A 15,193-nucleotide genomic window follows, 5' to 3' on the forward strand; every position below is an offset into this window, starting at 1 on the left:
AAGGAAAGTCAGGGGGTCTGACGAAATTTGATTCAGCTGGTGATATAAAAAAAAACCCATCTACACTGTAAAGTGGTTGGCATTAGGAAGGGCATCCAAATGTAGAAACCATAACAAATCTGGTATGGATCACAATGCAGCCGTGGTTCATTGGGTCCGTTCAAACTGTCCAACTTATGCTAACATAGAAAATGCACGTTAAATGATAATGATGTTCTAGTGCAGTGTTTCTCAACCTATTTTACCCCAGACCTCACAGGAAAAAACTTTATTTTTAATATTTTATAATTACATACTTTCCTTAAAGGAATATCCACATTAGGGCATTTGAATAACGCTATACTGTAACAAACAATCTTCACATAATATGCTTGGCTGGAGGGATTGGTTTGGCTAAGCGGAGTATAAGTGTATGTTTGCTGGGAAAAAACTTTTTACAATTTCATATCCCACTAAAAAAAAACAAAAAAAAACTGGATCCATGCCCTACCACAATTTTCCCAGGTTCCACATTAGGAATCACTGATCTAGTGAAAATTAATTATAATTAAGTTCTGTAACATCAAGAAGCCTAATTAGAGTAAGAGAAATCTAGGAAGGAATTGACAGATATTATTGCTAAAGAGTTGATAAAAGCAAATTCAGAGACACAGTACGGTAATGTAATTGTCAATCGTAAGAAATAAATGTAATGAAAGGGTAATCTGGAGAAAACCATTCCACTGAGAAATGCAGCAAATCTATTTTTCTTCTAATGTTACTCCTATTCTTCATAAACTTTGTAACACAGGAGAAAAAGAAACAAAAACAATCCATTGTGAAATATGAGAAATCACTTATTACTAATGGTAGAGGGAGCCGTTTAACTTCTTTAAACAAGCATACTTATGGCGAAATATTTCGAAAACCACTTTATTTCACAATAGCAGGGTTTACCTATCCTTGTATCTACTATATGTTATATCATAATTAACATATATTCTTTTCATATTCTCACAAAACTTGCTTTGTTTTTGAATATGCTGTCAAGTGGAAGTAATGGATGAACCAATTTTACAAAAGAAAGCGCTATATCTTGTTAATTGCTTCACCGAACTGAGAACGATTGAAAGCCTAACTAATTATTTCGAAGTATTGACGCAGGTATTTTTACCCATTTTTAATACCCGAGTCGTTCTTAACACTGCATATTTTCTGCTGTGAACACCGTACACCGAGACGTAAACTTCCGGGAAGTCAAGGCGGCAACTCGTTTTAAAGCTCATTTGAAGCTAATTCGTTGGACTAACGCTTTTATGACATTGGGCATTATAACTCTCTCTTTATAATACATATTTTTTTTAATAGAAAAAGTAAATAATAAACGACATACAGCCATCTACACAGAGAGAAATCTTTAACTATCTTTAAAATATAAACCAAACAATTACGTAAAATACACAACGAATTTCAAAAAAAAAAAAAAAAAAGAATTAATGAATTTCATTCTGTGTGTTTGGAAATGTAAGAAGAGTTCTTATCATATCCGGTGTAACGGTTGTCTACCCCTGATTCACTAGCTGGCGCTAGATTTGTAGTCGTCCCCATAATGGCGGTAAGTTATACTAGTTACTTCCTTTTTTGTAGTCATTTATATATATCTATCTATCATAGATATATATAAATATATATATAATATCGAACCATTATGAATGTTTGAATTTCTCTTACGCAATGATGTATTGTTGTATTGTTTTAAAACCCCCTTTTCTAAGCGTTAAACAATGCAAGTTATTAATATCACTCGCGAGAAATGTGGCTATGTTTTTGCTTGTTTGTTTGATCCTTATAACACCCGGTGTTTCCGTCTCTCCCTCCTTCGTCCTCTCTCTCTTGGCGTCAATGTTCGTTTAGATTATGAAAGCAGGCTTTACTTGGAAGAAACTGTATTAGCGCTTTTGTCTTCCTAGATTTATGTTACTATTATGGACGTTTCTCTATTTCTTTCTCAATGTCGTTGAATCCAAATGTTTTATTACTTTGAGAAGCAGACAAAAAAACAAAAACATTTACATATTTCATCGATTAACTATTTGTCTTTTTTAATATATATTTCTATTAACATAGACACCCACGAAAAAAAAAATTATATTTCTTGTGGTTCTTGCTATATTAATAATAAATAATAAGCTTTAAATATTTTACATTGTTTATATATCCTACATATATACTTAGGCCATTAGATGTTCAAAATTGAAGAAAACTCTGAAAAAAATGTTGTAGTTGAAGCTTGTCGGAAATCGGTGATAATATGCCGTCTTTATACCGACCGGTGTATTTTTCCTGGGTAAAGTCGTTTCTTATCGCAGGTGTTGAATACACTGTTCAATATATATATATGGGAGACTTTGTACAAATAGCAGATTTGTTTCATTTTAGACAATTAAAAAAAAATAAAACAAATAGAGTTATTCGTACATTTCGCTTTTAAATATGTATGAATGTATGTCTATATATATAGTGCGTTTGTGTCAGTATGTACTGCTGTCACGAATTTATACAACAATTGTGTCATGTTTTCTCCGATCTTGTACAATGTAGCACGTGTCTCCTAAGTGTTTTTTTGAAAATAGATTTTGAGCCAGACTTCATAACCATTTTCGAATAGGCGGGCTGTATATCTAAAATAAAGAGAAATCTAAATGTAATAATCTAGAAATCACGAATACAAGATAAGCCGGTTAATCCCCCCCTTACCAAAAATGAAAAAAACACTCAATAGAAACACTAACACAAAACCGAAAAAAGCAATTTGAAAAGTGCTTATCTTGATGATTGTATTCATATATGTATATTTATAAAATATTATTTGAACATGTATGATTTTTTTTGTTTGATCATTAAGTTTAACAAAGTATTTTCATACACCCATTCGAATTAATTGTCCAGTTAGCTCAATGACATTTCTCTGTTCGGTTGTGCCGTAAACTGCACTGCTGATCAATCTTCGCTCTTTCTCTTTTTGTCTATTTTCAAATTTCATTCAGGACAATAAATGTTTCAATCAGTAGTAACATTAATTAATAAGTTAGAATTTCCATTTAGCAATTTTTTTTTATATATAGACAACTTCTAAAATATAAGCAATCAATGACAACAGATTATTGAGAATTAAAAAAAAAAAATTTTATTGTCCACTGGAAACATTTCAAACCCGTTCCTCTCATAATTTGAAGCTAAGTCAGTTCCTTTTTTTTTTTTTTTGTTTTCATTGCAGGTTTATTATTTTTGATGTATATCTATTGGTTTTAACCTAATTTCTGTAACCATGCTGGTTGTAGATATCGGTTTAACGCCCGCTAATTTTAGTACGGGTTTAAGTGTTCTGCAACTTATTTTTTTCTGCTGCTATAGATCTTTTGGGTTGCCCCACTCTTTTCCCGTGTCATGTCACAAATACGCACCCACGCCAATATTTTCGTTCAGTGTCACTTTCCATTATGAAAGCAGACCCTAACAATTCGTTTCGTTTTCATGAGGTTCTATTTCCAGTAAACAACTTAATATAACTTTTAAGAATGGCCGAGTTCATGGTTTGTTTTATGTCAGCCCTGATGGCACGGACCTATGGTGGAAAGATGTTTCAGCTGTGAACACAACTGTTCTTTTGAGTATCAAGGTGCATTGTCCACTCTGGTAGGGTTAGATTTAAAGGACGTTTGTTTGCCTTTTGTAGCGTAACAGGCCGAATGACAACGTAGAGGTGCCCTAGTTGGATTGTGGGCAGTGTTGTTTAACCGCTGGTCAGTTCTAAACGAACAGTACACCGGTAACTATCCTGCTTCCTCTGGCATTGTATATCATTGTAAATTTAGGACTGCATTATCCAATGCATAACCTTCCCTTTCAAGATTGAAGAGTTTAAGTTTCGAGCGGGATTCATCTGCTTCCTTTAGACGTTCGTGCAACCACATGGATGCTGTTTATATTTATTGAGCTTCATGCATAAGAAGTCTTTTTTTTTTCCCTTCAAATTTTTGTCAGCTTCAAACGCTTGTGGGAAACATGCGTTTACATTACTCTTGAAATCTAAATGTAGGGAATCTTAGTAATCAGGAACATTAAGATAATTTGTATTAAAATCCTCCAGGATTTTGTAGTGTCATTCTTATTCTTTTGTGAAAGTTGCTTTTTGTGGTATTGATGATAGTGAAGCAAGAATTTCTCCTGTGTTTTGTGCACTTCAAATACAGTTTAATAAGAGCAATTCTGCTCTGCAAATCTTCATTTTTTAGTTTTTCTTCCCAAGAGTCAAAACTGTTTCATCATCATCGTTTAACGTCCGCTTTCCATGCTAGCATGGGTTGGACGATTTGACTGGCGAACCTGATGGCTGCACCAGGCTCCAATCTGATCTGGCAGAGTTTCTACAGCTAGATGCCCTTCCTAACGCCAACCACTCCAAGAGTGTAGTGGGTGCTTTTACGTGCCACCTGCACGAGGGCCAGTCAGGCGGTACTGGCAACGACTACGCTCAAATGGTGCTTTTTACGTGCCACCAGCACAGAAGCCAGTTAGTTGCTCTGGCAATGATCATGCTAAGATGGTGCTCTTAGCACTCCACTAGTACGGATGCCAGTGATCGAATTTGATTTCGATTTCACTTGCCTCAACTGGTCTTCGCAAGCAGAGTTTAGTGTCCAATGAAGGAAAGGTATGCATAGGCCACGAGGTTATGGGCTCACTTGGCTTGCCGGGTCTTCTCAAGCACAGCAGATTTCCAAAGATTTCAATATATAAATATATAGTAGACATTAAAATTTTATATATGTATGTATGTGTGTATATATCATCATCATCATTTAGTGTCTGCCCTCCATGCTAGCATGGGTTGGACGGTTCAACTGGGGTCTGTGAAGCCAGAAGGCTGCATCAGGCCCAGTCTGATCTGTCAGTGTTTCTACGGCTGGATGCCCTTCCTAACGCCAACCACTCCGTGAGTGTAGTGGGTGCTTTTTACGTGCCACCCGCACAGGTGCCAGACGGAGCTGGCAAACGGCCACGAACGGGTGGTGCTTTTACGTGCCACCGGCATGCCGCTGGCAACGACCACGATCGGATGGTTCGCTTACTTATCACCGGCACTGGTACCACAGCTGCAATTTCCATTGATGTTGATCGACTTCGATTTTGGTTCTGCTTTCTGATATCGGATTTGATTTGGTTTGATTTTGATTTTGATTTTCACTTGCCTCAACGGGTCTTCACAAGTGGAGTTTTGTGTCCCAAGAAGGAAAGGTATGTAGGCCACAGGTTATGTTCTCACTAGTCTTGCCGGGTCTTCTCACGCACAGCATACTTCCATAGGTCTCGGTCTCTAGTCATTTCCTTGGTGAGACCTAAAGTTCGAAGGTCGTGCTTCACCACCTCGTCCCAGGTTTTCCTGGGTCTACCTCTTCCACAGGTTCCCTCAACTGCTAGGGTGTGGCACTTTTGCACACAACTATCTTCAGCCATTCTCGTCACATGACCATACCAACGCAAACGTCTCTCTTGCACACCACAACTGATGCTTCTTAGGTCCAACTTTTCTCTCAAGGTACTTACACTCTGTCGATTATGAACACTGACATTACACATCCATCGGAGCATACTGGCTTCATTTCTTGCGAGCTTACGCATATCCTCAGCAGTCACAGCCCATGTTTCACTACCATGTAGCATGGCTGTACGTACACATGCATCATACAGTCTGCCTTTTACTCTGAGCGAGAGGCCTTTTGTCACCAGCAGGGGTAAGAGCTCTCTAAACTTTGCCCAGGCTATTCTTACTCTAGCAGTTACACTTTCAGCACACCCACCCCATCTACTGACTTGGTCACCTAGGTAGTGGAAGCTATCAACTACTTCTAGTTTTTCTCCCTGGAACGTGGTAGAAGTTGGTCTCTGCACATTTTCAGTGTTTATTGCTCCTGAGCATCTGCCACAGATAAAAACTATTTTCCTAGTTAGCCTTCCTTTGACATTGCTACACCTCTTATGTGTCCATAGCTTACACTTGGTGCACCTAATAGAGTTTCTACCTACGCCTTTTTTACAAATCGAGCAAGGCCATCTACCTGAAGGCGTTTTTGATTGGTCTACCTTCCTACTTATTAGGACTTTGGTTTTGGCTAGGTTGATTCTAAGGCCCTTCGATTCTAAACCTTGCTTCCACACCTGAAACTTCTCCTCCAGTTCTGTTAGTGACTCAGCAATTAGAGCAAGGTCATCAGCATAGAGGAGCTCCCCGGGGCATCCTGTCTTGAATTCCTCCGTTATTGCCTGGAGGACTATGATAAATAGGAGGGGACTGAGGACTGAACCTTGGTGGACCCAACCTCTACCTCTACCCGGAATTCTTCACTGTACTCGTTATATATATATATAAAATTTTAATGTTCACTTTTCCTTGCTTGCATGGGTGAGAAAGGATTCATTGAGGCATTCTTTCTACAGCCAGATGCCCTTCCTGTCACTTATCCTCATCTGTTTGCAAGCAAGGTATTACTGGACATGTTTTTGCTGAAAATTGGAAATGGACAACATTTGTATGACAGTGGTACTTGTTTATAACTATCACAATGTCAAGATAAAGACACACATGCACACACATATATTTGGTGAGCTTCTTTAAATTTCTATCTATCAGATCCACTCATGAGGCTTTGGTTGACTTGAGTTATAGTTGAAGACATTTTATCAAAGGTGCCATGCAGTGAGACTGACTCTGAAACCACAAAGTTGGGAGGTGAGATTTTTGACCACACATGACCGTTCCTATACATCACCCTCCTGGGCCATCAAATTATATCCTTCTCCACCTTCATACATTTCTTACACTCCCTATGCTCTACACTGGCCTCCCACCCACATCTTTGCATTCTACGAGCCATACATTTCTCTCTTTCTCACATATATAATATTGGTTCATTTTCATTCCTTACACACCATCCACCTCTTAATCCTACCAATCTCTACAATTTTCACTTATTCTTCTACATCCCTCAACACTTGTTCTTTCATTATATTCACCCCTTCATTCGTCATCTCTAATCATGCTCTCTTCCAATGCATACTCACTCCCATTCCCTATTCTACCCCCTCCCTCATTCACTCATCTTGTTCTTTGAGGTCCCACCTTAAAACTTATTTTTACCTGTTTCAATCTCCGCCCTGGTCACTTCCACCCTCTTTTCTGTAATGTGAGTATCTGTATAGCTCCTACAGCAATGATTCTCAATCATTTTTTACCTATGGATCCCTTTGATTATTCTTTTATTCTGGTGGACTGCCCACAACCATTCAGTGATAAAGAACTTGGTTCTATAGAAACTTCTTTCAAAATTCCCATTTTGATTACACACATTCACTTGTATAGATTTGAAATAACTCTACCTGAGGGAACCTGTTTCAGTGTCTGGAAACATATTAACTTAGAGAATGAAACTAAGCTGTTTCTTGCAGTAAATACATCTAAAGCAAAATTTTTTCATGGATCCTTAAAATACTATTGTAGATTCCCAGTTTACTATTTTGCTAGTGTAGATCCATAAAAATCTTATAGGACCCTGGTTGAGAATCACTGTCATGCATTTGGGAAACTTTTCTTTTCTGGTCCCTTTTCTTGTATTTTAACCCCTCCTTATTATAACTCTACTCATTTGAAGGGGATCTTAGTCTTGTGAGTTGCATGGTAATCTCACTTATCAGTGCCACAAAAAAAAAAAAAAAAAAAATACTCAGTATGTGCTGTAAAGCAGATTTTGAAGCATGATGCAATCCTTGGGCTTGCTGGATCCTGTCAAACTATTCACTCCATACTAGTTTGGAGGATGGATGTTAAATGTTGATGTTTATAACCTCTTTATCAAGGCATTGCATGATTGTTGTAGACAAGTGTTACTGTCACTTGAGTAGATCCTTTTCCAGTCTTCTATGGAAACATGTCCAATCATGGGGAAATACTACTTTGCTTAGAAATAAATTAAGGGTGGCAACAGGAAGATTTTTCAGCCATAGAAAATCTACTTCAGTGAATTCTGTCTGAAGATAAATTAGTTAGAATGAAAGCATGGAAAAGTGGATGTTAAAATGGTGATATGTTCTGACTTGTCATTAAGGCATGAAGAATCATGAAATATGAAATAAGACCTTAACCCTTTCGCATCCAGATTACTCTATCACATGTAATGCTTATTTATTCACATTGTCTTGAATTAATCGTGCATTGTCACATAGCTTTGAGATTTCAATGATGTGTTTTAGTTCTAGAATGACATTGTAGGGTAGGTGTAAGAGGCTGTATCAGGCTGATTTGAACATAAAAGAAGAAGACTATTTTGGCTGGATATGGCCGGTTTAAATGTTAAAGGGTAAAGTTTAATAAATGCTTTTGTAATGTGAAGGATTAAAGTATTTGGCCCGTGATCATATGGTTTGGGGTTTAAGTGCTAGAAAAGCTACTTCATTTCTCATTGCTCCAACTTACTCAGCTGGAAATGATTACCAGCAGAGTACTAGTGCAGTCCTTTCTCTTTCCAGTTATCACATCCTTGCTGTTGCATTGGATCCAAAGTAGGAGGGTTGAGAGGGTGTCTGTGTCTTCTTAAAACTACATAGCCAGTAGTTGGTGAATACGTGTTTCATGCTTTCAAATCATACTCACTCATGAGTGACAGTTACGATTATTATGAGATAGCATGAGGAAAGTCATTGCCTTCAGTTGGAATGTTGAAAATATAAGGCGGCACAATCTTAAATGGTTAAGTGGCAGGAGATGAAGAGGGACAAGTGGGAATGGTGTTACGATTATATTTTGTATTTTATTACATCAGAAGCTGAATCTCTATTGTGAAATTCAGAAATTATTGCTTCATTTTCTCCAGTTAAGTTTTACCATTTATTTCTGTAAAACTAAACATTGCATATAAATTTCATTTCTACCCGATTCATAGTCTCTCCAAAGGCAGTGATTTTCATATTAATACACTGTATCTATTTGTTCTTTTCAGTTTTTGGTTCTGTCCTGCCTGATCTTATTTGTGTTGCCTCTAACCCTTTAGCATTCAGATTACTTTGTCAAACGTAATGCTTATTCACGTTCTTTTGAATTAATTTTGTAGCTTTGAGATTTTGAAATTCTGATTGTTTATTTTTAGAATGACATTGCAGGGTTTCTGTTAGAGGCTGGATCTGGCCAGTCTGAAGATAAATTAGGTAGAATATTTGGGATAGATATAGCCAGTTTAAATGTTAAAGGGTTAAAGATGTTAAGCATCAGTTCTCTTTATATCATATTTGTAGCAACATAGTTTGTTTCTTAGTAGTCACTTTTAAAACAATAGCACAAGGTCTTTGAAAGGATCTCCAGTTTTAATGGATTTTAGATCAGTTTTTATGAATCCATTGTCTCTCTCGAATATGATTTTGTGAATCATCCTTATAGATTTAACTCTGTCAATGCAACTGGTAATTGTATCTAGAAAGCATTTAAAACATTTTACAGGAGTGTAATTTCCTTTTGTAACTATTTTCCATTGAAAAAGCTTTAAATTCAGAATCAATGCTTGATAACATGAAACTCCTATCCATTTTCAAAGTTGAAGAAAAATCAATGCCGAAAAAAATGTGGAAAAAAATCTCCCAAAATCCACTGAATTGAGATATCACGTCAAGCGATGTCGGATACTATACCCAACTATTTACAAAGTGAAATCACATGTTTTAACGAATGTACCAACGAGATTTGAGTTCAAATTTACATTTAAATAACAATAGGTTCTCTCAGCTGGCCACGGCCGGGTTGGTATTATGAACCAAAAAATTTTTTGGCCGGGTTAGTAACGAAAGGGTTAATACTGGGTATACTAGTTGAGTTGTTTGATAAAGTTGTTTGGAACTATAAAGTTGCTTGGTGTGTATGTGTATTAATACTGGGTATACTAGTTGAGTTATTTGATAAAGTTGTTTGGAACTATTGATTGTATTTCCAGTTTTAATTTAGTGTGGCTATTACTTTCTTGAAGTATAAGGTTTATCTCTATAACAGGGAGAGTGAAATATTAGGTTGGCAACTAAGTTCCCGCTGTTTTTTAATTTATATTTTTTAAAAGGTTTAATAAAAAATAACAACTAATTAATCAATAATGTATTCACCCTTGTTTACAATTTCCTCCCAACATTCAACAAGATTTTCAATACCTATTTCTTTATTACCCACAAGGAGCTAAACACAGAGGGGACAAACAAGGACAGACATAGGTATTAAGTTGATTACATCGACCCCAGTGCGTAACTGGTACTTAATTTATCAACCCCGAAACGGTGAAAGGCAAAGTCGACCTCGGCGGAATTTGAACTCACAACGTAGCGCAGACGAAATACCGCTAAGCATTTCGCCCGGCGTGCTAACGTTTCTGCCAGCTCGCCGCCTTGATTTTCAAAAAAGATTTTCAATACCTTGTTGTTAGAAATCACCTGATTTTGACTCGGAAAATTAATCCAACTAAGCTCTCAATTGTGCATCAGTATTGAATGAAACTCCATGCATAGCATTTGAAAGAGGTGGAAATCCGTTGGTGCCAAATCAAGAGACTATGGTGGGTGTGGCAGCACTTCCCAGCCATACGTTTGAATGGCTTCCTTGGTCATATTGGCGATATGAGGGCAGGTGTTGTCATGCAGCAAAAGAATCCCATGCTGACGATTAGGTCTTTTCTCTTGAATAGCTGTGTTGAATCGTTTCATCTGTTGAACATAGAGTTCCACTTTGACCGGTTCCATTCAAGCAATTCATAATGGAACTTCCCAGTCCCACCATATGCACATCATCGTTTTACGCGGATGAAGATCTTGTTTCACAAGTGGATCACTTGTTTACCGTGGCTAAGCCATTCCTTATGCTGCTTCATATTGATGTACAGGCACCATTTTTTGTCGCCAGTAATGATTTGGTAAAGAAATCGTTGTTTGTGTTCACGAGTTGAGTGGTGACGAGCAAGCAGACCAGCACAGATTGTGGCTTGTTGATTTTTGTTGTTGTCACTAAAAGCATTTCTATTTTTAAAATTTCTATTTTTGAACTTGGCATATCAATCACGAGCAGTTCTTTCAGCTATGGCACCCTCTCTATACATAGCACAAATGTTGTGAGCAGCTTTTGCAGCCTTAGAACCTTGATTAAAAGCAAAAAGAAGGTGGTGTCGAAAATGTTCGTTTTTCTTAAATTGACATTCCATTTTAATGATCTGAAAATAAATAAAAATTAATTAAAATTAATGAGAAAAAAACAAGATAGATTCCCAAATGATTTAAAAATAGATTCCAAAATTTAAAAACGCAATAAATTCCATATATATAAATACAGATGTATGTGTGTATGTATATATATATATCATGCTAGCATGGAGAACGGACGTTAAACGATGATGATGATGATATATATATTTATGTATTTATTTATGCAACTGAAGATTGCTCTACATTTTAAAACTGATGTAATATTTGCATTGTTCAATTAAATGGAAACGATTGTACTGCATTACCTCTGGATATTCTTGTTGCTTATTTTGATTGTAATCACCCCATTTTGAATTATATGGATAATACCATACTAAATTATGGTGCCTTTAATTTAAGTACCATATTCAACTGAATCTAAATTTTACTGAACTTATATATATATATATATATATATATATATATATATATAGTGTGTGTGTGTGTGTGTGTGTGTATATATATATATATATATATATATATATTGGGTTGTCTGGAAAGTTCATGCCGATTATAGCAGCTTACCTTTCGACTTATTTTCGAACATGGTTGACTCCATAAAATAGGATTTGACTACATCTCCATTTAGAGCACAGTTTAAGCTATCTTTTCATGGAAGAAGGTTTATGTTCCTATAACCTGTGTTAATTCTGTAACCTTTTAAAATGGAAGATAAGAAAGTTCATTTTCGGCACTTTATGCTTTTCTTGTAAAGGGAAAAATGCCTCCCAAGCAACCAAAGAAATATGCACAGTTTACGGTGATGTTTCTTTATCCGAAAGAACTGTACGGAAGTGGTTCGCAAGGTTCCGAAATGGAGATTGTAGCCTTATTGATAAAGAGTAATCAGGCAGACCATCCACTACAGATGATGATCAAATCAAGTCATTAATTAAGAATAACCCACATTGCACAACCCAAGAATTGGCAGAAAGCCTCAACCTATCAAAATCCGTCGTTCATGAGCACCTGGTAAGGCTTGGGTACACAAATTGCTACGATGGTTGGCTACCACATGAGTTGAGTGAGAAGAACTTTTTGGATTGCATTTCCATCTGTGATTCGCTTTATAAAACGCGCCTTTTTTAAAGGAAATTGTGACAGGTGATGAGAAATGGATTATCTACCGAAATGTTCAGAGAAAGCGATCCTGGAGTAAGCAACATGAGCCATCCTTAGCCATCCCAAAAGCGGGTCTTCACCATAAAAAAGTCTTACTTTGTGTCTGGTGAGATTGGAAAGGAATTCTGTACTATGAGCTTCTCCCAAGTAACCAGACAATTCTGAGAAATACTGCACACAATTGGATGAGTTAAAAGCAGCAATTCAAGAGAAACATCCAGAATTGGCCAACAGGAAAGATGTTGTTTTCCAACATGATAATGCATGTGGGGCGTAGGCGGAGAAAATTGTAGCTGTTCTGCAGGACTAGCCTGAGCTTAAGCACTCTATTGCATACCCTGACAACCTCTATGACCTTATCTACCCATTTCTCCGCAAAGAGTATGCCAACACCCCTACACCATCCATGTTACCTTGTCAGAAGACTTTATATTTATGTGCCTTGCCTATGAGGACCCTAGCTGAAGCTCCTCACCTCTTGTATGCAGCATACATCAACCCATCTCCTTTCAAGCATCTCTACAATCTCACTAGACCTACCTTTCAGTGTGCCAACAGCGCCTGGAAAGAAGAGGGAAAATCTTAGAACTATACAAAAACTCAACAGAAACCTAAATCTAAAGATGAAGTGTTTCGATTTTTGCATGAAAAGTGGGCAGAAAATCCCCATGATACAATCACAAAGCTCATCAGTTCAGTGCCAAAAAAAGTTTCTGAATTAAAAACTGCAAAGAGAATGTCAACTAAATACTAGAGTGTGTAGTCCTACCTATCGATTACATTTTAATTGTTCGCTTTGCGTATTAAATAAAAAATTTTGAAAATTAAAGGTGTGTATTTACTTCCTGCATGTCTGTGTATATACATATAATGTGTGTATATATATATATATATATATAATGTATATATGTGTGTATGTATATATATGTGTATATGTCATCATCATCATCATCATCGTTTAACGTCCGTTTTCCGCGCTAGCACGGGTTGGACGGTATGTATATATATGTATATATAGATATGTACATATATTTCATCATCGCCGTCGTTTAATGTCCGCTCTCCACACTGGCATGGGTTGGATGGTATGAGTGAGGACTGGTGTGCTGGAAGGCTGCACCAGGTTCCGATCTGATCTGGCAATGTTCCTAATGCCAACAACCATGCTCAAAGGTGTTTTCACATGCCACATGCAAGGTAGCCAGTCCAGCGGCATTGGCAACGACTACGCTCGAATGTTGCTTTTCCCGTGCCAGGAAGGCGGCATTGGCAATGATCACTCTTGAATTGTGCTTTTTTACATGTCACCGGTATGGGTGCCAGTCTGCAGCCCTGACAATGATCACATTCGGATGGTGCTTTTAACATTCCACTAACACGAGTGCCAATCAGCCGGTACTGTCATTGGCCACATCAGCGATTTTGATTTCACTTGCCTCAACAGGTCTTCGCAAGTGCATTTTATTGCCTAATGATTGAAGGCTGCTCTTAAATGGACTGATTATGCTGCATAGGCCACGGTTATGGTGTCACTTGGCTTGCTGGCTCTTCTCAAGCACAGCAAATCTCCAATGGAGAGTTACTGATGGAAGTAACTCCATAAATTTCACTTTAATCCATACACCTTCTTAAATTTGCCTATAAATTTCTTATTTATCTTTGCAACAGTTTTGTGTTTTTCCTGCTGATAACAGCTTTTTTCTGGTTCCATCAATACTGGCTCTTTGGTTCACTAACAAATTTCACTTCAACTTGTACTATTCATTATTTTCTGTAAAAATTTCTTATTTACTTTCTGCTTTCATATTAAGAAATATAATTTCCGTTACCCAGTTATTTTCATTGTTTACTATCTTCTGCACCTGTGTATTTCTGTATACATATTTAACCATACCTAGAAGGAAAGTGTCAAATTGTCTATGATGTCAAGGTCAGCCAAATGAATGTCTCTGTCCAGGGAAAGAGAGACAGCTGCAGAAAGGGAAGCACACCAAGAAAAGAACAGACTGTGCACTACAAAAGCCAGAGCATCTCGAAGTAATGAATAGAGGTATGCATGACTGACATGGAATAGAATCTCCACTGCAGAACGAAGCAAGCACAGTTGCAACAGCTCAGAGAAGCAACTTCTATGAAGCAGCTCTCAATTATGATCCAGCAGTTCTCATACAGATGATGTTAGAGTTTCCATTGGTGCAATGATAACTGAGTGCATACATTGTAAAGCAAGGAAGTGGTCTGGAGAGACACCTGCACTGTGCTGCAGTGGTGGAAAGCTTAAACTCCCTGCAATTCCCCAACCTACAGAGCCATTGAAGAAACTGTTGTCATCAACTGACCAAGATTCCAAGCACTTCCAAAACAAAATTAGACAATACAACGCTGCACTACAGATGACATCATTTAGAGTCACAAGAGATTTAACTGTGCCAGGATTCATGCCAACTTTCAAGATCCAAGATCAGATTTATCATTGGATTGGCTCTCTACTACTTCTGTCAAATGAATCACCAAAATCAGCCTTTCATTGTTTATAATCTGTACCTGTTTTTTCGTTATGAAATAAGCTGCACAAAACATGTTTTTGAATTACATATATTTTCTTTACATACATGAGTTGAAAACTTTCTTTTAACATTTCACTTAACATCTATGTTCCATGGGTTTGAAAATTATTAATGTAGAAAGTTGGTATGTCAGCTACTAGCAGTTGAGACCTGCATAATCTAGATGGCGTTTTTAAATTTCATTATTCTCTTTAACCTGGGCAACA

At 37.1% G+C, this 15,193-nt stretch overlaps 1 protein-coding gene across 4 annotated transcripts in view; it reads left to right on the top strand.

Annotated features, from left to right (window-relative positions):
- Positions 1-1,248: 1,248 nt before the first annotated feature.
- The window catches only part of LOC115213305 (pre-mRNA-processing factor 40 homolog A), a 102,556-nt gene continuing 88,611 nt past the window's right edge, over positions 1,249-15,193 (top strand). Inside the window, exon 1 of one of the 4 annotated variants that reach the window (XR_003881792.2) lies at positions 1,249-1,594. Coding sequence is in view for 3 of the 4 variants with exons in the window: in XM_036501639.1 (XP_036357532.1) it covers positions 1,589-1,594 (6 nt within the window). In the remaining variant the exon portion in view is untranslated. The remainder of the gene's footprint in view (positions 1,595-15,193) is intronic. The other 3 variants (XM_036501639.1, XM_029782242.2, XM_029782249.2) reach the window with 3 other exon arrangements.

The sequence above is a fragment of the Octopus sinensis genome, linkage group LG1 (genome assembly GCF_006345805.1).
Source record: "Octopus sinensis linkage group LG1, ASM634580v1, whole genome shotgun sequence".
Lineage (NCBI taxonomy): Eukaryota > Metazoa > Mollusca > Cephalopoda > Octopoda > Octopodidae > Octopus > Octopus sinensis.